At 36.4% G+C, this 24238-nt stretch overlaps 1 protein-coding gene across 4 annotated transcripts in view; it reads left to right on the top strand.

The window, feature by feature from the left end:
* Positions 1–11374: 11374 nt before the first annotated feature.
* Positions 11375–24238, top strand: part of LOC145671331 (DNA damage-binding protein 2-like) — a 212196-nt gene continuing 199332 nt past the window's right edge. The window contains exons 1-2 of one of the 4 annotated variants that reach the window (XM_081740340.1): positions 11375–11564; positions 21140–21588. In XM_081740340.1, coding sequence (XP_081596466.1) covers positions 21236–21588 — 353 coding nt within the window. In that variant the 5' untranslated portion in view covers positions 11375–11564; positions 21140–21235. Of the gene's footprint in view, positions 11565–16207; positions 16430–21139; positions 21589–24238 lie in introns of those variants that run through there. The other 3 variants (XM_081740341.1, XM_081740346.1, XM_081740344.1) reach the window with 3 other exon arrangements.

Genomic DNA, 24238 nt, shown 5'->3' with positions numbered 1-24238 from the left:
GTATTCGCTGAATAATCCGCCAGTCTTGGTTTCTGGATCATATACGGTGATGTCGTAATCCCAAATTTCGTAAATTTCAATGACTTGATACCCAAGTTCAATGGCTTTTTGAATTTCATAGGACACCCACGTTCCTGTTAGACTTCGTTCACTGTCCGAATGTGTACATTCAGAATCTTGATTTAATGCTGTGGCACAGGCAGCACAAAGTGGAAACAACAACTTCTTATTTGAGCGAAATGGAAGTACTGGATGAAACACATTTCTGCTAGGCAAAATCTTCAACTTGACCAATCCGTTGACATCTTGAATGGCCGGCATTTCTGGATCTCCCTGTAGATATATTCGTGGATGCCCTATTGGATACCGTCCACATTTATTCACATAAGGATACAGGGAAACGATATCCAATAATTTTATTTCTTCGCCTTCATTTTCATTTGCGACGTGATACAATTTAATGGCATTAACACGGCCACCATAGAAGCTGTCTCTTGGATTTAATGGTGTCTTATTAGTATAAGGATGTGTGCTTAAAGAAGAGGCCAATGCTGGATTGGATTTTAACACTTGACGAAATTCACATTCCCACATTTCATGTACTTTATATCCCATGGATCGTAATAATTTCATTTTACGCTGTGTTCTCTCGTAGCGATAGTTCATCGTTTCTTCGGAGTTCTCATAAATGGGTTGATCACGGCCTGTAAAGACACATAGAGGACAGCCATGGAATCTACAGCCATCAAATTCATACACGTGTTCCTCTTTAGTGTCGGGATCTTGGTAGTAACCGTCCAGATGAAAACCAGCTACATAAACTTCTTTTCCTCTCGCAGCATGTAGAATTGGATGACCCTCTTTTTCCTCCATGTAGGCAAGCCACTGCAAAGCAATCCGTGACTGATTGTTTCTGTGACGATATCCTCGTGCAGGAAGAATGCTAATAGTATTGGGTTTTAAGAAATTTCGTCGAAATACTAAATTGCACGCACTCGCCAAAGTGATAGCCTCCAGGAAAGGATTAACGTGAGTTTCTTGTTCAAAAGTGGTCATGAAAGATATACAAGCCATTCGAAGTACGTTGACGTCCTGGACACAATAGTTCACCAATTCTTCTTGGAAAATAAACGTATCGTTCTGGTGTTCGTTGTACCATGTCATGAATTTTTTTCGTTCATCCACTTTCATTTCATCTGCACCATAATAATGGATGTCCGGTAATTTTCCCACATACGTTTGATTTGCAGCAGTATTAAAAAAGTGTGGAAAATATCCTTTGGTCGCTGGTAAATGAAATGCCTTGGATAATTTACTTAAAGCCATTGGCATGAAATTTAAGGAGTCAATAAATGATAAGTGATTCACTTTCATGCTTAAAATTTTTGCTCCGTTCAAGATCAAGGTAGGTTTCAATTCATGTTCTTCCACTAAAGATTTAAGAATAAAATGACCATCATATCCCTTAGAATTATGTGCCAAAGATACAATAAGTTTGATGTTGGGTCGTGGTTGACGTAAATACGCAAGAAAGGCATTGATCGGATCATCTTGAAAAATATGTTCCCGCTGTCCACAAACTTCACACGGATGATGTATATCTTCATCTTGAACACAGTTGTAACATACTTGTTGGGCCACCAGTAAATTGGGCTTATGAATGAACGTGTCTTCATCAAAGAAAGTATCCTGTGTGGCTTCGATATCATAGAAGACAATCATAGCCTTCTTGGCATGTAACACTGATGGAACTCCAGGTTTTAATTGAGTCGTATCAGGCTTCATGTAGCATTGGTGGGTAGACGTAACGTGTTTACGACACACATTACAAAAATAATCTGTACAATCATGTTTTCTTTCCCCTGTACGGACAAACGAATAAATGCGTAGACATTTGGCACACTGTTTCACCATCTTGCATATTGGTTGACCTTTATGATATGGTACAGTTAGATGATTTGTATAACATGTTTCACCATAAAATTCACGATTGCATTCTGGACACTGCTTCTCCGTATTGGTCTTACTGCATGGCGGTTTTTGCAAACATTTCTCACACATGGCCGAACAGTTCTTAACGTGTCTATTAAGATGATCATATTTTTTGTGGCATGCAGCACAGTAAAAGTTGGTAGAAAAAACCGACGTTAATGACGTGATGATGTCATAATGAGAATTGATGCACATTAAATTGATTGGAATCTTGTCTTCACCACCCGGTCCTTCATACAGAATATCTTCTCCTGAAAAACTGGTGTATACGGTAAGTTTATAATTTGTCAAGTAACGTTGCAATTGTCGCAATTCTTCCACGGATCCCCCATGATCTAAATTCACTGAGGATCGAGACAAAAGTTCATGTACGGCTGGGAGAACAACACACTTGCACTGTTTGCGATATTGATCGTAAACTTTTTTATTTGTATCCTTATATTTCTTCAGTCCAATAGCAATCACAATCGCATAAGCCAAACATTTATTGTCGGTGTTTTTTACTCGTAAAATGCCTTTCTTGCACTTTAATAATTCGTCGTTTGATAAAAGACCTCGACGCACCAATCCAAATCCACGGGGCACATCCACATGATGAAAATGTACAATGAACGGTTCGTTCATGAGAAAACTATCGTTACTTTGAAGGATGCGATCAAAGGAAGCCCATAAAGTCTCCAGTGTCAAATTACTTGCACGCCGAAAAGATAAATAAAACGGTTTGTTCTTCTCATCATGAGATAAAATCGATAATCCAACCATCGATGATTCGTCGACATTTTCCAATAAGTAATCCAGCATCTGTTGAAAGGAGGCCTGAACCCATTCAACAATATCGGTGCCACTGGTCGGAGCATTAATTTGAATTTCCAGCATTCGTCCTTCAAGATTAAAACGCCGATAATGTCTATTGATTTCTCGCAAGACAGTAAAGCCAGAAGTAGCCATATTCAAATAGGAAAAAGGTAAGGTAAGCAAAAAGGAATAGGCAAAGAAAACAAATATCTAAAACGAAAAGAGAAAAAAAAAGCACGAATTAAAATTGAATTCAGAGATCACTACGTTATCAAAATGACTACACGATCAATCCTAAAAGAATTATCATATCTCAAACAGTTCTACTGTTAAAATTTTTATTGTCGTCATACTGGAAATCAAACCCGGGACCAACATGTAATTGACCTAACTTTCTGTAGTGATAAAAAGAATGAATGAAATTGTTTTTCTAACTGTGCTGAGAGAATCATTGTAGTAAGCATTTTTCCTCTGACACTGAACTTTTAAAAAAAAAACGTATGACGAACATGAAACGAAAACAAAATCTCATGCGCTTGCTTTTCTCGAGCTGAGGCAAGAAAGACTCGAATTCGTTTCTCGGCGGGAGATCAGATCCCACATTAAACTGTAGGTCCACGTCTCACGTTGTATTGAACAAAATCGTGCGTAGTTTCTTTGTTTACGTTAATCGTAACTTTCAGAAACTGAGCTAAGTGGTTAGCGTTACGTACATCTGGCCCGGGTTCAACACCCAGTATGCGATCAGATTCAACATTAAGCTGTATTCCTAGCCCCACTACTGAAGGAACGCTAAACCAAAATCAACAAATTTCTCGTGCTTACTTCTAATGTGTGGATGTGGCCCGGGTTCAACACCCAGTATGCGCTCAAATTCAACATTAAGCTGTATTCCTAGCACCCCACTACTGAAAGGACGCTAAACAAAAATCAACAAATTTCTCGCGCTTACTCCTAATGTGTGAGATTCCTAATTCGATCCCCGGTCAAGTAAGTGAGGGTTATTCTTCCATTTGCTAAATAATTCATGCTAAAATAAAAAACAATGATAACAATATTATCCACATTTTAAAAGCATTCCATTGATATTAAGAAAACGCGGTTGATACTTACCTCAAATTCAAGGAACGGAGTAAAGTCACGCTGTCACTAGAGGTACACCTACGTTCATTCAAGATCTTTGTGGAAGTAGAACTTCAAAAATGAAATTAAGAATTTTATTTAGGTCTGAAACGGGTTCAACTATAAAGTGACAACACTATCAGCCAATCAGAAACGAGGAAAATAATAAATGACATCACGGAGAACCAATGAAAACACAGCTTTCATCATGTATCATGAGCCAAAACGTGATGTAAGAAACAATCTGATTGGTTGTGACATTATTCACGTTTTTTCTCCTTACACATCAATCGTTACGACATCTAGTATCGCAATTTTGATCATGACATCATACCGTTGACTCGTTTGTTTCTTACGACATTCAAATACCACACCTAAAATGTGATTCATTTTCCTTAAACTTGATTGAAAAAATGTAACACTCATCGATATGTTATGAAACTGTCTTTGACATAAATGTAAAGTTGAGCATTAAAAAGTCCGTCAGCTGAGAAAAAATGCTGATGTAGTATAAGCACATGCTGCAATTTCACAATAACAAACTTCTATGCTTAACAACGAGCAGAAATGTGTAATGTAACATAATCTGATCATGTTCTTTTTCATACGCAAAACTGCTCGCACTGAAGTTGGCATGGTGGCTCAGCGTTTTTTTTTTCTGATGTGTGAGGTCTCTGCTTCAATCCGCAAGCAAGTAAGTTTATGATGTTTTCTTATTTCATCATTTCTCATCATCGTTTCAAGGGGGACGTCAACATTTCCTAAACTAGCACCAAGAATCGAACTCGGGACGATTGCAAGGTATCCATGTTCACCCCTGAAGCGGAACAAAAAAATGGCCCTCTAAAAGGGAACGAGGTGGACCACTGTATTCATGTTCACCCCTAAAGCGGAACAAAATGGCCTCTAAAAGGGAACGAGGTGGACCACCCAAATTTATCATGATACATATTTAGGATCCTATACTATAATACCAAATGTTTTAAATTTGGCAGTTTCTAAAACTTAAGGGGTGGGCCAAGATACAATTCCCAAAAATTTCAAGGGGTGCACAAATGTACCTATGTCTTATGATAGGAAATGAACCTATATACATGACCATATTATAACACAATTGGATTGTGTTGGGTTCGGATCCAGTTCGGGGCAGGAATTCCTACGACCGGTAGGGCTCGTGTCTTGATCGGTACGCCTGTATTATGATTTCACTCAGTATAATTATTTTATTTAGACACTGAGAGTTTCCATTTGTAATGAATTTGAATGATGGAACGGAGTATAAGATTCTTTTTTGTGCAGTAGTGGTTAGAGATTGTGGGATGAATTGCACATAGTCATTAATTAAGATGGGTTCGATCCAAGTCAGTTTATGCGCGTACCCACGCTCAGTGACACGCCCGATACACATCAGCGCAATTACTACACCAACCAAATATTCTTACCGTTCCAGTAGTGATTTGCGTGAGAAACTGGTATGGAACAACTGAAACATAATACATGTATGATATTGATTTACTTAAACACAAGTATTATACATACAGCATACATACTTACTTCAACGTTTTAGTTTGATACCTCTGTAAGTTTTATATTTTAGGATTTTCTTTTGTCATTTACCATATTGAATACAAGCCCATAAATTTTATTGGAGAATTAAAAAAAATAAAAAAAGGATTTTGAAAACTTGGATTTGAATTTTAAACTATAACGACGAAGCCGGCAAATTACTTAACAAATCACCAATTCACACACGCACTTGGGTTTTGGAGATTTCAAAAAAAGAGGGGGGGTCAATAGATGTATTGGAGGGCAGTTCTTTAGAATCTTCTTCCCATTTTTCTTCGAAGGGATGTCCTGTTTCCAATTCAATTTCTATTTTCATTATTCAGCTATGTAGTTGGCAATGTACTTACTTATGTTTCCACTGATTAACAATCTATAAAATAAATTGATCTCTTGTTTTACCTACGTTTCTTTATCATAAACACGAGTGAAATTCAACATTAGACTTGTTATTTAGGTCTGAACAACAACGCTGTCACAAAACTGAAAAAGGTGTGCTCGTACTTAGTTTGAGCTGAATTGAAGCATTTTGTATTATTTTCGTAGACCTTCACTATAACTTGCGTGAATAATAAAATAACACAACTTCTGCAGTTCACTTTTACTTATATTGATGCGATTTCACAAAGGATTGTTAAAATAACTTAAGATTTTGATGCTGTGCCATGTACCACTTCTCTTCACTACGGCATCCATTTTCGCGCACCGTTCCCGCCTTCTTCCTCTATCGTCGGTTAGCTTACTCCAATCACACCAAAGGATTATTTAAAAAATATATCCATAAGCAGTATTGTTTACAAGAAATATGGATCATGGGTGTTAAATAATCTTGCCATTAACATATTATACTTAAAATAATGAAATCAATAAAAACATCTTAGGATGGCTTTTGAAACTGTGGTACTATTTTTCGGAACATCACCATGTCACATCCTTTTTGTTCGGTCAACCGGAAATACAAGTTACTGCTCACAGCGCTGCCAACTCATAAAAAAGGATAAAACTAACACAAAGTTTGCGTCGACGTATAATCCATGCAGCCTCATTCCAATTCAGCCAAGAAAAACTGGGAAAATTTAAAATGGAATGGGAGTGAGGGGGGCCACACGCTCACAGATGGCGCGCGATAGGGACGATGATCTTCTTCGAAGATTATCAGAATCCTGGAATTTTGGGTTTCCTCTTCTTAAATTTATTTTTCCGGTTATTATTCCTCTTCTTTCTTCCGTTATTAATGTTTGATTCATTACGGTTCACTAACACTTTACACAAACGTAGATGGGCTTTTATTTTATGGGCTAGATACTTTAAATGGGCTCTCCTTTTGTATGTATAAATATAAGATTACATTTATTTTCATAATACAATATTTCAATATAAGTTGAGTAATATTGATTATCTATTACATTTTCATTTTATATTATATCTTATTCATATTTTATTTATTAACATCAAACCAATATATTTCTTACACTATTACTTAAATCAAAATTTTCAATTTTTTTTTTTTTTTTGTAAGTATCTGACTCGTATTACTACACCTCACACTAAATATAATTATCATACTGAACACATAAAATTTTCAATATTTTGAGAAAAATGACACATGAAATGCAAAAATAACCTTTTCATCAATATATGCTTCCTTATAACTAATTCTCAAAATAACTCCTAATAATGTAATATTTCCATTCTTCAAACCTTTAAAATACAACATTTAAACAGCACTATTAATTAGTTAAATAACTTGAAACACAATGCAATAATACAGTAATACCAATATATGAAATGAAATCTTTCATTCGTAAACAAATTTTTAAAACATATTACATATTAAAAACTTTATTTCACACAATATTGAGTAATATACGTTTTGTCGAGATTTAATAAAATTTATCGGCGCCTTAAAGATTCACAGCTAAATTTTTACAACGTAATAATTCAGTTATGACTCTCTCTGATCACTCGACGGGATCTGCCTGGCTAAATTTCGAAGAAACCTACCCACAATAAATTATTTGTCTTACCACCCCGAGATGAGGCCGAATTAAAGAATACAAGGTTAAAAACTTAAAATAATAAAGAATGGGATTTACCAAAATAGCTTACTCCGAGCGTTAAAAACATGTTACATTACCCAATACACATAAAGGGGGGGGGAACCTCATCTCCATGACTTGGCATATTTCTTTGCTGGTTTTTCCATTGCTTTGGAAAAGAAATATCAACGGCCATCTGGAAGTCGCATAGCGGGTCACAGATGCCTGCATATACCATATGAAACGACTTTTTTTTTTTTTTTTACATTCCTTGCACTTGTTCATTTAGTGCCACATAAGGATTCTGTAGATTTACTAACGCAAATTCCAATACATCAGATGAACACAAATTTTTACATGTACGGTGAAGGAGTTCTGTCCTTGTTTCGGAGCGCCATTCTTATAACACAATTGGATTGTGTTGGGTTCGGATCCAGTTCGGGGCAGGAATTCCTACGACCGGTAGGGCTCGTGTCTTGATCGGTACGCCTGTATTATGATTTCACTCAGTATAATTATTTTATTTAGACACTGAGAGTTTCCATTTGTAATGAATTTGAATGATGGAACGGAGTATAAGATTCTTTTTTGTGCAGTAGTGGTTAGAGATTGTGGGATGAATTGCACATAGTCATTAATTAAGATGGGTTCGATCCAAGTCAGTTTATGCGCGTACCCACGCTCAGTGACACGCCCGATACACATCAGCGCAATTACTACACCAACCAAATATTCTTACCGTTCCAGTAGTGATTTGCGTGAGAAACTGGTATGGAACAACTGAAACATAATACATGTATGATATTGATTTACTTAAACACAAGTATTATACATACAGCATACATACTTACTTCAACGTTTTAGTTTGATACCTCTGTAAGTTTTATATTTTAGGATTTTCTTTTGTCATTTACCATATTGAATACAAGCCCATAAATTTTATTGGAGAATTAAAAAAAAATAAAAAAAGGATTTTGAAAACTTGGATTTGAATTTTAAACTATAACGACGAAGCCGGCAAATTACTTAACAAATCACCAATTCACACACGCACTTGGGTTTTGGAGATTTCAAAAAAAAGAGGGGGGGTCAATAGATGTATTGGAGGGCAGTTCTTTAGAATCTTCTTCCCATTTTTCTTCGAAGGGATGTCCTGTTTCCAATTCAATTTCTATTTTCATTATTCAACTATGTAGTTGGCAATGTACTTACTTATGTTTCCACTGATTAACAATCTATAAAATAAATTGATCTCTTGTTTTACCTACGTTTCTTTATCATAAACACGAGTGAAATTCAACATTAGACTTGTTATTCAGGTCTGAACAACAACGCTGTCACAAAACTGAAAAAGGTGTGCTCGTACTTAGTTTGAGCTGAATTGAAGCATTTTGTATTATTTTCGTAGACCTTCACTGTAACTTGCGTGAATAATAAAATAACACAACTTCTGCAGTTCACTTTTACTTATATTGATGCGATTTCACAAAGGATTGTTAAAATAACTTAAGATTTTGATGCTGTGCCATGTACCACTTCTCTTCACTACGGCATCCATTTTCGCGCACCGTTCCCGCCTTCTTCCTCTATCGTCGGTTAGCTTACTCCAATCACACCAAAGGATTATTTAAAAAAAATATCCATAAGCAGTATTGTTTACAAAAAATATGGATCATGGGTGTTAAATAATCTTGCCATTAACATATTATACTTAAAATAATGAAATCAATAAAAACATCTTAGGATGGCTTTTGAAACTGTGGTACTATTTTTCGGAACATCACCATGTCACATCCTTTTTGTTCGGTCAACCGGAAATACAAGTTACTGCTCACAGCGCTGCCAACTCATAAAAAAGGATAAAACTAACACAAAGTTTGCGTCGACGTATAATCCATGCAGCCTCATTCCAATTCAGCCAAGAAAAACTGGGAAAATTTAAAATGGAATGGGAGTGAGGGGGGCCACACGCTCACAATATAACCATATAAGATAATAAGACCACATCAAAGGCGATAAATTGGGCCAAAACCCAAAACACGTGGTACAACGTACTGCTTACGTTTTATATTTTGGCATTTTTTTTTACCCCTCCAGGGGTGCACAAATGTACCTATGTCTTAATAATAGGTAATGGACCCCTATACATGACCATATAACTATATAAGGTAATAGGACCTCATCCAAGGAGATAAATTAGGTCGAAAACCAAACACATGGTACAACGTATTGCTTACGTTTATATTTTTGGCAATTTTGTACCCCTAAAAGGAAACGAGGTGAACCACCCGAATTTATAGTAATACATACTAGGGTTCTATACTACTGTACCAAATGTTTAAATTGGGCAATTTCCAAAATTTAAGGGGTGGGCCAAGGTACACCTCCCAAATTTTTAAAGGGGTACACCAATATAGCCATGTCTTATGAAAGGTAATAAACCCCTGTATACAACCATATAACTATATAGGGTAATAATACCTCATCAAAGGGGATAAATTAGGTCAAAAACCTCCGAAATTTACATTTTTGGCAATTTTTTGTCCATGAAAGGGAACGACATAGACCCCCAATACTAATAGAGGTACATACTATGGTCCCAGGCTACCATACCAAATTTTTAGATTTGGCAATTTCCAAAATTTAAGGGGTGGTCCTATGTACCCCTGCCAAAATCTAGAGGGGTGGTCCTAAGTACACCCCTAGGTCATTGACACGGGCCAGGGACCATGGATCCTGGGGGTGGTCCTATGTACCCCTGCCAAATTTTAGGGGTGGGCCATGGTACCCCTAGGTCATTGACCCCGGGCCAGGGACCATGGGTCCTGAGGCAGGGACCCAGGGGCCAAAAAGTTTCCTCAAGTCAGGCCCATACTACTGCTGTAGACCACAAATACAAATAAAAATTGAAGCTATGCTTATCCTCAAAGCCAATGACACAAAGAATGATTATTTTAATAATAATAATAATAATAATAATAATTATTATTATTATTATTATTATTATTATTATAAAATTCACTTAATCTTTATTGGCCAATTGTGCCCCCTCCCCACTATTTACATGTGTTAGGCGCCTATGCATGTATGTACAGATTTACTTTTTCTTTGTCGATGTTAATGACATTATATACAGTTATGCTGCTCTATGGGCTGTTGTGTAACAGAGTATGGGAATCAAATATTACTCTCAGAATATAGAAGAAATGCACTTGTGTAAGTTAGGCTACATACACACATACATTATGAGAAATACGATAATTTCTTCCTATATTCGATAATTTTCAGGAGTTCGATTCCCGGAGGGAGCTCATGTGGTCCGGATTCCACGTTAATCAGTAGGTCAATGTAGCCTCGTTGCTGAAAGGGACGCTAAACCAAAATCAACTCAACTCGATAATTTTCAGTTATTGTGACAATAAATTTGTTTATGTAGTTTGGCAACGCTACTGACTAACGAAATATTAAATAAGAGTTCGACAGTGGCCGTTACGGCGAGTGCCTCGTGTCTGGTGGTGCTCTGTGAGGAAGAGAGTTTAGAGGGGCTTCTTATACACCTACACTACACTTACACTTTCTGTTACGTTTACACGTGCATACATTCCCTTCTTTTTTATACTCTTTCTTTTTTCATTTTATACTTCCCACATTCCTCTAACTTTTTGCCCTTCGCCCTCTTTCACTGTCTGAACTTGTTTCCCGATTTTGACCTTTTCCTGACTTCGACCATTTTCCCGAATTGTGTCCTGTATTTTATTCAATTTTGTTTCTGACTCATAAATCGTCCGTGCGATGTACAAATTTGACCATGTTGCAATCGTAGCACACATGCCTAGCGAGCTGGTGCGCCTACCTATTTGACCGGTAATGGGCTACGACAAGACAAGACAAAGAATAAGCATTGGAAGCACAAATTGGTGAAAAAAAAAAAAAAAAACTTGTGCAAAAATTTTCACTAATCATAGTGAAGAAAAGAATAGACAAGTTCTATATCAATAAGTTGGCGGACGTTACAAGTATTTTTCATGTGTCAAATAGTTTTAAATTATCTAGGTATAGTAGAATACGCTAACATTTTTAGACTTCAATAAGTAACAATCACTCTCCCGTGTGGTGTGCATGTGTGCAATCATTACTTCGTTAAAACGAAGTTGAGCCAGCGCGGTATGTCTGCCGAGGTAAAATTAGGGGTCAAGTTCCAAAGTTGGGCGTCCGTTTCCAGCAAAATTTTTAAAATTTACAGGAAAGATATGGATAATTTGATCGTTTGTGTGCTTGATAATATATAAGGATCTCGAAAAATCTTTTTATTTGTTATATATAAGCGGTTATAAACATGGGACTATACGGTGAGCGGAGGGAACTACTTGGCGCAAGGTAACCGAACAGTTGCATTGTGGGAAAGAAACGAGCATTTAAGTTATCAACATGGCGAACGTACAAGGGCAATGAAGTAACAGTTATAACATTTGTGAAGCAATACGTTGATAACGAGCAAAATCTTTTAAAAGTTTGTGAAGAGCACGGATTAATGAACCTAATAACAAATTGCAGAAAGTGTGGAAAGGAGATAACAGCGAAAAAACGTGGCGAAAGCGGACGCCCAACTTCGGAATAAATGCCTATATAACAAATAAACAGATTTTTCGAGACTCTTATATATTATCAAGCACACAAACGATCAAATTATCCATATCTTTCCTGTAAATTTTAAAAATTTTGCTGGAAACGGACGCCCAACTTTGGAATTTAACCCTAAAATTAAAATTAAAGAAAAAAATCAACGGGCAAATCTTTAGTTTAGGCAAGGCAGTGACAGGAACTGATTGCATTAAGTACAAGGGCAATATTGTAGTAAATTAAAGAACCCTTATTACTGCCTTTTTAAGGTCGTACATAGTCTGTGAATAATCCCCAGCAACAGAAAGGAACCAATGAGACCTGTGATTAATACTAACAGTGACGGGATATCACTGCCTTGCCCAAAGTGAAGAGTTACCAATCAACGAATGAGAAATATAATTGATATTAAATACATATAGTGTTGGTGACACACTGTTCCGCAAGTCACGTTTAGGCACACCACCCAAAACAATTGTTGAAAATTGTTTTCTAATTTCCTTCTTAGAACAAGTGCTGTATCGGCAGACCACATGAAAATTGAAATAAAGAGTACCAAAATATATTAGATTGTAATATATTTCGTAGTTATATTACCTTACGTACGTTACATTAGGGTATGTTAGATTCAAACAAGTTAGTAACCTTGAAAACAGGCGTGTTCACCTTTACTATTTGCGTATAAATACAGCCGTTGCATTTATGACAAAATCTACAGCTCACAACACACAACAAGTTTCTACTTTGGCTATTTCCTTCATTTTTGCGATTGTTGAATACAATGATGGCTAAAATTTCCGTAGATTATGGCCGCGGATAAGACTCACATGAGCCTGTTTTAACGTTGTTTGTTCTTTCTTTAACTCACTTTGGGTATCTTCTAGATTGTCTTACAATCTTGCACGTATAAGATATCCAGTGTTACTTCAGACAATATAGCTGAGCGAGCGAAGGGAGTTAGAAGTCCCACAGGACTCGTTCTTTTCTTTTCTATCTTTATCACAATTTAGACCAAAACAAGGTATTCGTTTTTGAAGCCATGAAATTGTTGGAAATTTTACGACAAAAAACATTAAATAAAATACTTGAGTGTCTTACCTCAGTTTCCGCAAGCGTCGTTTCCGTTCGACGTCTTGGATAATAATAATAATAATAAAAACGTCACTTCTAGGTAACTGCTCCCCTTCATCGTCCTATCTTTTAGAAGATTAAACGTGATTTTCACACCGTCTGTCAGTCCTGTGCACAGGCTGGAGTCCAATATTAATTGGACATAGACGTCCCAACTTCCTGCAGCACTAACTTCCAGTAGCTATAAAACTCACGCTGGAGCACGTAATTATACTTCTTAGGAGTGTTCTTGCCATTTCCACAATGGTTCTATTCTCACGCTCCTTGCCACCATTTTGTTCCGGTGTACAAGGCGCTGTGTGCCGTTAATAGATGCCATACTCCTTGAGTATCTTCCCTACTTCGGCATTATCGAACTCTCCTCCGTTGTCGCTAAGAAACTCTCCAATTATGTGTCCTTCTGCCTTGGCACTGGCTAGTACCTGTTTCAAGGCATCTTTCACTTCTGACTTTTGATGTAGAAAAACACTAAACCTGTACTTTGAATAAACGTCTGTGAATACAGCTAAGTACTTGTACTTCTGGAACGATTCACTAAAGGGACCAGAGACATCCGCTGATGATAACTGTCCCAGTGAAGATGAAGGCTTTCTACTACTAAATAGTATTCTGTGCGCTTTCCCATAAACACAAGAGTCACATAGAACATTTTCATCTTTCACAGAAATATTCAACTCTTTCTTCATTAATTCTTTGATATGTTGCTTGTCCTGGTGTCCCCATCTGCTATGGTACAATTGTAAAAGAGCTTTATCAGATATCATAACATTCACTTCTTCACAATTTTTGAGGTTACTGGTTCAAACTGCGCTATGAATAATGCCTTTTGTACTTTTGCCATGGACGATAGCAACTCCGTCCACTTCTAACAGGCACTCTCTAGTAGAAGACGTAAATTTACTATTCCTATCCTGTGCGGCCAAAACTGAGAACAGATTTTTAGTAATATTCGGAACGTACCACACATCCGTAAGGATTAAGTCCATTTTCGTGCCTTTCACTTTCGAAAGCACTGGAGGTGACCTTTTTCGAATGCAAGCAGCTTCTCTTTACCTGCTGCTGAAATACTACTCGGGTTCTCAAACTTCTGATAATTGAGAAAAAAAATTCGGATGTGCGAGTTACATGCTTCATTGCACCATTATCAATCACCATTATCAATCAACAAAAGGTTCATTTTCTTCTGTAGAACACTCTTCGTTCGCAGAATAGACAGTTGTCAACTTGGTTTCTCATTCTTAGACGGTTTCCCATCTGCAATTCACTTTTTGCGTGTTCGAACCCAATGCACTTTTCGTCTGCAGTAATTACAAATATCGTCTTTCTTCACCTTCTTCTGTAATTGCTTCGGCTGATTCACTACTAATGCTTCTTGCTCTGAAGGCGCATCCTTGTACTTGCTTACTTGTGACCGCTGTACAAAGTTCCTTTGGAACATACACAATTGTGTATTCAATTCGCCAAAAGTACGTTGTACTTCTTTGGTCAGCAACATCGAACTTGAACGTTTCAAAAGTACTGAATAGGATAAGTAACACTTTACAGATCAGCAAAAGATCCGGTAATGCAGTATATCCTTTGTCCTTCAATCCACTCTTAAGCTCCATCCACAAACTCTTCAATTTAGCTATGTGTGTGCAAACATCTTCACTTTCACTCCCAGAAAAGGCGAAAAAATTCGATACAAATCTTGAACAATTGATCTGTGGAACTTGCCTCAAATAGTTTCTTTAAAGTTAAGCACATTTCTTTAGCCGTATCTTTCTCCATTATCTTCTGGTAGACTTCGTCCGTTACTGCACTAGTTATCATCGACTTGGCATAACTATTAGCTTTTCGGTAAGCGTCAGCCTCTGCTCTATATTTCTTCTTTTGAGCTTCTGGAGCGGAATCTACTAACGATTCCGGTTTTCGTAGCTTGCCATGGATATCTTCTAGTGTCCCTTCATGGTATTCTAATAAGTCCCTAACTTTTCTTTTCCGTACGGGCCACTCTTTCTCACACGATAACGGCATTATATTCTTTAACAAATCCATCTACGTGTCTAAAGAAAAGGAAAAGGAAAAAGAACTGACACAGACCAACTAACCTACTAGGTGTATTTGCATTAACAGTTCACTCCTTGTATAATGCACTCTCAATACAACCGTCTCGACTTGCCTGACGTAATACAACCGTCTCGACTTTTACTACTAGAAAACGTAAACTGCAATAAATCTATTTGCACTTCACACCACAACACTTGCACTTCACTTAGAATATGCATATATTACTAGCACACCTAAAATAATGCGTAAGATGTTCGTCGCACTATTTAAGCACTTAAAACCAGGCACAGCAGTTTCGGAAATTTCAGTAAACACACTGGGTCCATAACCAGTAATATGTTGGAAATTTTACGACAAAAAACATTTAATAAAATACTTGAGTGTCTTACCTCAGTTTCCGCAAACGTGGTTTACGTTCGTCGTCTTGGATAATAATAATAAAAAACTTCACTTATAGATAACTGCTTTCCTTAATCTTCCTATCTTCTAGAAGATTCAACGTGATTTTCACACTGTCTGTCAGTCCTGTGTACAGGCTGGAGTCCAATATTAGTTCGACATACACGTCCCACCTTCCTGCAGCACTAACTTCCAGTAGCTATAAAACTCACCCCGGAGCACGTAATTATACTTCACTTAATATTAAACTCACTTACGTGTTAGACATGTACACGATCTGTGTTGACCGCACTCGACGATAGTTACATACGACTGAAATAAGTTGATGAGATTTTAAATGCCATCCTTCACTTTATTTCTTATTCTCATGCTGACATTTCGTTCGATTCTCTTCATTTTCCCGTAAATTTAGGATTTCGGGGCCGTATTATGCTAAAGTTAACCCGAAGTGTGATATACTGCTGTTTATTTATTTATTTATTTTTTTTATTTATTTGTTTGTTTGAGCGAGGAATTATAAATATGATTTGACGTCATCTTCAGGTTAAGTTCCAATGTTCGTCGTCCGTTTGTAGGAAAATTTTGAAAATTTACTGGGAAGAAATGGATAATTTGCTCGTTTGATAAATGGAAGGAGAGAGGAAGTTGTGTTTAATTTTCTTCATAAACAGTTATAAACATGAAACTATTGAGAAGCGGAGGGAACTACTTCGCGCAAGGTTACCACATGGTTAAATTTTGAGAAAGTAACAAGCATTTGTATTGCGAACATAGCTGCGGGTGTACAGGGACGTTTCAGTTGGTATCCTTACACAGATACGAGAAATTGCACTCTATTAATTTTAACAAAATGGGTTCAGACTTCCCAAACCGAAGCTAATCCGACCTTACCTTACTCTATTACACTTTCTCAAGCGGTCCTAATCATTGATGATCTTTAAATTTCCGTAGCTGTTATTACGTTTTTTGTCGACCAAGGCGGATGACCAGGTTAGGAATACATGCCTCATTTTCCGTCATAGTCTGCAATTCTTCACATGGTTTGCCCTCGATTGTGTTGCAGGTGTTTGTTTGCGCTGTCTTCTTGATTATGTCGAATGGCTTTGAAGTTCTTTTTGATAATGACGTAATAAATAACACAAATTCTCATCGCTATCTATATTATTGTGTGGGAGTGATATTTATGCTCATAGGCTCTGTTTTAGTGTCGGATTATTGAAAATAAAGAGAAATTGGAGTGTATTACTGACCTGCTGGAAGCATTGAGATAATATAAAGAGCTAGAGGTACCCTTCCCTATTTCGCAGTATTGGTTCGTGTGTGGTCTTGATTGTAGCGTTCGATTCGAGATCTCCCTTCCCAAGATGGAGTATTCCGCAAGTTTCAGTCAGCAGATATATGTAAACAAATAAAAACGCACATATCAGAACTGCATTTGTATAAAATGTACGTTCAAGCATCAGATAACGTTAATTAAAAATTAGTTAATCAAAATTTTGTTATTGTAGCCTATTTCTTTATCACAGGTAGCTTCACTATGCGTGCATCAATGAAGACAAAAGTAGAAGAAAATTAAACTATGTTTGTTATAAAATATAGAGATTCACCTTAGCGAACGGTTCTACCAAATTTTGACACATTCCTTACATTTTTAGGGTAGGTAAGGACTTTGTATTTCTCTTAACAGAGCATGCAGTAAGTGAGAAGCTCCATTAATACTTGGAGATTGACTGCAGGAGGGCTCTATATAAATACAATGTGGACGTATAGCATAAAAACTACAGGGCATAAAACACGAAACAACTTGTGCTAAGTGGCCATTAAAAAGAACGAATAGTATGCAACCGAGTCATGGTGGGAGCGCAGTAGGAGGATCTCAGCGACAGCGATGGGGTGCGAGCGTAGGGAATATGCGCGTCAGCAACGGAGGGTATATGTATACACGAGGATAGTGGAAGAGCACAATTACATGTACAATACTTTTAGTATCACTTAAAATTCTTTTCAATATGCTGTGCACTGGCAGTAATTACTTACATTCACATTTCCATTCCCCTGTGGAAATGTTTCACATCGTATTTTACCTATAAATACACACACATCGTGGGCAACTTATTTACACCTCTGCCATATACTGTATTACTTGTCATGTTTTCCAGTACTCTGCTCTTCTGGTATTTAACTAAGCTTAATCGCCGCCAATGGTGCAGATATAAGCGAAGTGGAAGTTAAGAAAGTCTGTGGAAGCCAGACTTCGAACAAGTGACTAAAAATTACAGTAGATTTTGAACAGTAGCAAATGATACAACCCTTTACAATATCCAATCTACGCTTTACGACCTAAATCAGAAATTATTATTTTTAAAGGTAAATCGTTGCGCCTGTAATTTTGAACTAACAAATTGCAGCAAAACGAAAAAATATATACTATATACGAAATATAAAGAGTTCACTCGAGCAGATTCTTCAACAAATAAAAAATTCATAGGTAAAATACGATGTGGAACATTTTTCTCGAAGGAATGGAAGTGTGATATAAGTAATTACTCTCAATACACAGCGTATTGAAATGAATTTTGAGGGATAGTGTAAGTAGTGTATGTGTAATTATGCTCTTCCACTATCCTTGTTATTGCGTGCACCCTCTGTTGCTGGCGTGCCTGCTCCCTACAAATGGGCCTCTTTGCTCGCTTTTGCTCGGGTTTCCTGCTGCGCTCCTGCCCTGACCCGGTTGCATAGCATTCGTGATTTTTAGTGGCCACCTAGGACAAGTTGTTTTATATTTTGTGCACTGTAGTTTTTATGTTATACATCCTCACTTGAGTTTATGCAGAGCCTTCTGAAGTCAATGTGCAAGTAGTAATGGAGCTCCTCACTTAGTGTATGCCAGATTTTGAAAGTTATTTTTATCAGATTTAGAGAAATAGGCTATGCAAGCAATCAAAAGTGCAATTGTCTATCCTATTTAAACATTTGGATGTTATTTTGCTTAGCAACTTCTACACTTCTCTCACATAATGGTGACTCATGCGTTGCAGTGCTCACAAATTTTAATATTGTTGAAATTCTATCTATCTTCACGTCGAATCCAATCTTCATACAAACGAATGTAATTGGTGGTCTTCCAATCAGCACTGACACGAAGTAGTGAACACTGTGTTGTTCTAAGATATTTTATCGAGGATAGTTTGATTGAGCTTGCTTTTGACAGTTCGAGTTTTCCTGAAGATTTTCTTACGACTTTCATAATGTATCGTATCGAAGGAGCACGTTCTGTTTATGATAGAATTCAACTTATTTTTTCTTTTCGGAGAATGTGGGTGAAACTATCGTGCGACTACTAGCAGAGTTAATGAATTGTATCCCGAACGTACTAGAGTAAGTCATCAGTATGTGTGCCAACCTTGTGAACATGTTTCGTTGAACACAAAGTGTTAAGGATGACCACGTCAAATTAGCTTTCAATCCGAAATTTGATTTCACCGCCATTTTAGATTTCGGCAGTGTAACAAATTCAGAACTTACAGCAAAAGTTCTTTGGTCGAGCCGTTCGACTACTCGGTCACCTTTGCCATTTGAAATGTTCAGTTTTATCCCCGTACCATATTTGAGAGGTCTGGGGTGGAACTCTTAGAGCACACAATCCCAACCCCTAAAATAATGACGGACGAATTTCTGCATTTTCTCATCGAAGTCGTTTTGCAGAATCACGGGCTGACAACCGACTTTATGTACACGAAATATAAACCACTACCATTTCAGATGGGGTCAACATAGGGATGGGTTTAAACTTTCGGCAAAATATTTCACTTGTCGAAACCTTTCCAACTATATAATACTTGAGCTCTTTGCCTTTTAAAATTTTAACCCTATATCGGGGTGCTTGGGATGGACCTTTTGTAGCTCAAAATTCAAGCCTCTTAAAATAATAATGGACGTGTTTTCGCGTTTTCTGATATTCACAGTTGTTTCGAAGATACAAGGGGTGGCAACGAACTTTATGGACACCCTGTGTGTATATATATACAGGTGAAAAATGTATTTTGATCATCCGTGGTAACGGATAAATCAAAAGAGGAAGAAAAGCGAAACTTTGCATGAAGCAACTATAAGGAGGGGGACATCGTTGTACATATTAAGCAACACCACCAGTGAAAAGTGTTGGCATCCCAATATAATTATACTTTTTCAAATAGCACTACGTTAGATTAATACATATTTCAAATCGACATGTCAAATGAAAACTTATAATACCACATTTATTATTCAGTGTTGCCAACTAAGGATGTTATAGTATCACAGACTTTCAAAGTTTAGAAGCCTATATCACATCAGCAGCAGAACGGAGAAGGACAGGATAATGCACATCGAAAGTGCCTTAGCGTTGGATACCATGGCCGTGGTACGACTTGTTTCGAATAAATAGAAACAAAGTTACCAGTGCTTGAAAATATGATTTTTTTTTCGAGAAGGTGCTTAAATAAGTATCATATCTGGTTATTGTATGGTTTACAATGGGTATGTAAGTTATTTTGCCGCTTACTGCACTTTGATACCTCAAACCGTTCCGGAGATATGATAAACATTGCTGAACTTTGCAACACTCCTTAAATCAATAATTGCAAGAACTTGTAATTACATGTAAGAAAAAATATTACTGTAATCCTATAAAAGAGAAGGGGAACAACAATCATTTTAATTATTTTCCACAAATACGCCATTTCCAGCAGTGTTACGAACTTTATGAATGTTTACCATATATCCGGATCAGTTTGAGATATCGAAGTGCTGTAAACAACAAAATAATTATTACGTCCATTCAAAACCATATAAGTAACTAGATATGATACTTATATAAGCAATTTTTCGAAATAAAGCCTTTCAAAAAACTAAAATTTTCAAGCGCTGTTAACTTCGTTCCTATTCGTTCGAAACAAGTCATAGCATGGCCATGGTATCCAACCCTAAGGTACGTTCGATGTGCATTGTCCTGTTCATGTCCGTTATGCTGTATGTATGATAGAGACTTCTAAACTTTGGATGTTTGTGATACTTTAACAACCTTAGTTTGCATTACTGAATATTAAATGTGATATTTTACGCTTTTTTTGACATGTTAATTTGAAATATGTGATAACCTGAGGTACTGCTATTTGATAAAATATAACTTTATATTGGGATGGCAACATTATACACTAGCGGTGATTCTTAATACTAAAACGATGTTCCCCTCCTTATAGTTGCTTCATCCACAGTTTCTCTTTTCTCTGTCTTTTGGTTTATCCGTTATCACGGATGATCAATATAGACAGATCGATAGATAGATGTAGGTTCACAGATATATATTAATAAAAAATCTCAGCTGTATTTCTTCTTGAGCTAGTAAATTGAAAAAAAAGCATTCATCTGATAATGTTCTTTCTTTTAAGGTTTTTCTGGGATAACAGTTTATTATTTGGAAACACATCAATTAGACAGTTGAAGTTCTTTAGAGTTGTTAACAAGTATATGTTACAATTGCCATAATGGATGATGAATATAAAATTAATTGTGAATTCATTCCTACCTTATTTCAAACTGTCAACAAAGCTGAAGAAGAGCCAGTTGAAGAAAAGTATGTGAGACTCACGAATCACATAGAATACATATTGCCGGTAGTCGAAGTGGGTAATTCGATAACGCATGAAAATATTACGTCTCATTCTACTTCGGAAGTACTTTCCTTAAAGAAGGAAGAACCGGAAATCAAGGATGATGAAATACATTTAACCAGTTGCGATGAACTGAAAATTGAAAATTGTTCCATATCTCTAGAATTATCTGATCCACTGCTGGATAACAACGTAACGCATGATATTACCGAATGTGAACTGCAAAGGTAATGCTTTACTTGTATTCTTTAGTTCGTTTATTTTATTAAAAAAGAAGCGCACTTTTTTATTTATGTATTTATTATTATTATTGCGACCTTGGGTCCAGTGGTCCTTGCAGTAATGCAAGATATGAGAAAATCAGCAGACCTATCGTAAGTACACTGCATCGTTTAATTGTCCTACTAAAACTAGTACATTTTAAATCTCGGAAAAATAACGAGATTGATTATGACTTCTAATGGAATGTATGCAATGCGTCTCAAAAATGCAACATAAAGCCAAGAAAACAGCAAAACTGTTATATGCTAAGTTTTAAACAAGAAAAATGTAAAGATCCCGTGAACATTTAAAATGTTTAGCAAAAGTGGAATACGTAAATACATTGCTTCATTGGTATCGTTCTTACCTATCAATTAGCCGTTCCATTCGAATCCTCACTGAGTTTAGTCTTTTTTTCGTCGAAGGAGTAGTCATGAAAATAGTATTCAATATTACAGTTTTAGATCGGATTTTATTTTAAAGCTTTTTGGCCAAAAGAATCTTTACAAATAGCTTTACTTACACTTAATGCTTTGATGATAATCACACAGTAACATTTATCGAAATATATAAATGGCATATGTAATTGTTATATAATAAAAAATCTGTAATAATTGGCTACATTAACTGCCCGTATGTTCTTCTGGACTTAATGAATCAAACCATATTAAAAATATAAATTATGCATTTACTGCTTCCCAGCCCCCGCCAAGTGAACTTTGTGGTGGACAAACACCGTGTGCGTGGGTTTTCTCGGGGTTCCCCCGTTTCCTCCCACTTTCTTCATTCCACCATTTTATTCATTACTCATCACCGTCTCCTTTAGCCTAACCGGCATAACCGCGGGACGTAAAACTCAAAGATTTCATTTCATTTTTGCATTTACTGCTTATGAAATTTCCATCATTTTACACACTCTTCCCTCGTAGTTCTGAATATTCAGGTCAGAATTTTATTTTCAAATACTTTGAGTCTGCTTTCTTTCCTGAAAATAAGTCATTATATTCCGTAACTATAGAGCATAATAGGTAAAACTACCATCTTATATATTTGAAGCTTTAAATTTAGTCTGAATAATAACATGAATTCCATTCTTTCACTCGACATTTAATTTCTTCGTGAATATGGTTTTGATCTGCTAATGTTAGTCCTTAACATATGAAGGATCCTTGTCGTCGAAAGTATTACTTAGGCTAATATTATAAAGTATTTATAACGTACACTATTATGGTCATGGTTAATTTCCATGTATTTAGTTTACCGAGCATTGTATTCTTTTCTGAGCTCACGTCCCTGCAGGCATTTAGTCAAACTTCATGTAGTTTCTTACCATTGTCTTCATATCAGCTTGAAATAAGGATTAGCCAAAATCTGGTGAGTGCAATTCTGTTATAGTGCCTGGTTGCCTCCTTTACTTTTCCTTATACCGTATTCCAGACTAAAATTGAGTAATAACGCAAATATACATATCATTATAAGAGACCAGTACAATACTTTCCTATTCGAACTTCGCTGCGCATTTCATTTAAACATATCACATATCTTTAATAATCTTACTAACTTTTTTTCGGTATATCAAATTCAATAAGAGTGTTTTACACTGATTCTAACGTAGGTGTCGCTTTTCTGAAATAAATAAATAATTGATGTACCAGGAGGCTGTATTCCTATTTCTTTTCGACTATTGAGGAAGGCAATTGAGCTGTATCCATCATATGAGACAAAAGAAAAAATCAGATCTAAAGGTTACACAGTGATGAGGTCATGAAACATGAAATAATTATTACATTCGAATAAATAAGAACCCTAAATGAAATAGATATATAAAACATGGCAATAATGGCGGTAAATTTGGCACCAATACCAAAATAGCATGGTATTGCTTAATCTACAATGTTCTTGTCAAGAGAGGGTAGGAAAGATACAGTGTATTCAAAGAGAGAGGCTTTTCAATTTTTATTATTTTCGATGAGTGTTTATCTGGGTTTGGAAGGCGGAAAATTAATGAGGTAGAACAAATAGTAGCGAAAATTAAAGTATATATAAGGAACCCACGTCCCTAGTTCTAGCTGTAATATATTAAGACGGAAGAGACTGCTGTCCTAATCCACTCCTATGCCGGCATGTATGCACAAAATGAATGACGGTAGTCGAATCGCAGTCAATACTATGGAATCTCTCCAGTTATTCTCCAAAGGTTTAAGTTGCTGAAAATGTATGCTAAGCGAATCGCAGTAGGTTGTGGGGAACTTAAGAATCGTAACTAACGAAGGCTAAGTTAAGGAGCAACTTTAAAAACATTCGTTTCATTAGTATAAAACTTTTCTTTGAAAGATTTGTTGTTTAAAAGAAATAGATATATTTCTAAAAAAGGGACAAGAACATGAACAGTTCAGTGACTTATTCATAAGTCCCGTCCTGGGTTCTGTGCTTACATTAGTTTGGTATTCCTACGTTTATATTTTGCCAGCAGACGTTCAAAAACTATCTACCTACACAGCTTTTTGTATTCTATAATTATGTTTACACTTGCGCTAAAAGTGTGTTCCGAGGGGATTCCATAAAAAGAATTCTCAATATGTACGTTGATCGGATGGTCTCCTGAGATCAGCAGAT

The sequence above is a fragment of the Thermobia domestica genome, chromosome 15, assembly GCF_964235325.1.
Source record: "Thermobia domestica chromosome 15, izTheDome1.hap1.1, whole genome shotgun sequence".
NCBI classification, from domain to species: Eukaryota; Metazoa; Arthropoda; class Insecta; order Zygentoma; family Lepismatidae; genus Thermobia; species Thermobia domestica.
Note: the sequence above shows the minus strand (reverse complement) of the source record. Positions and strands in the feature narration are given on the sequence as shown.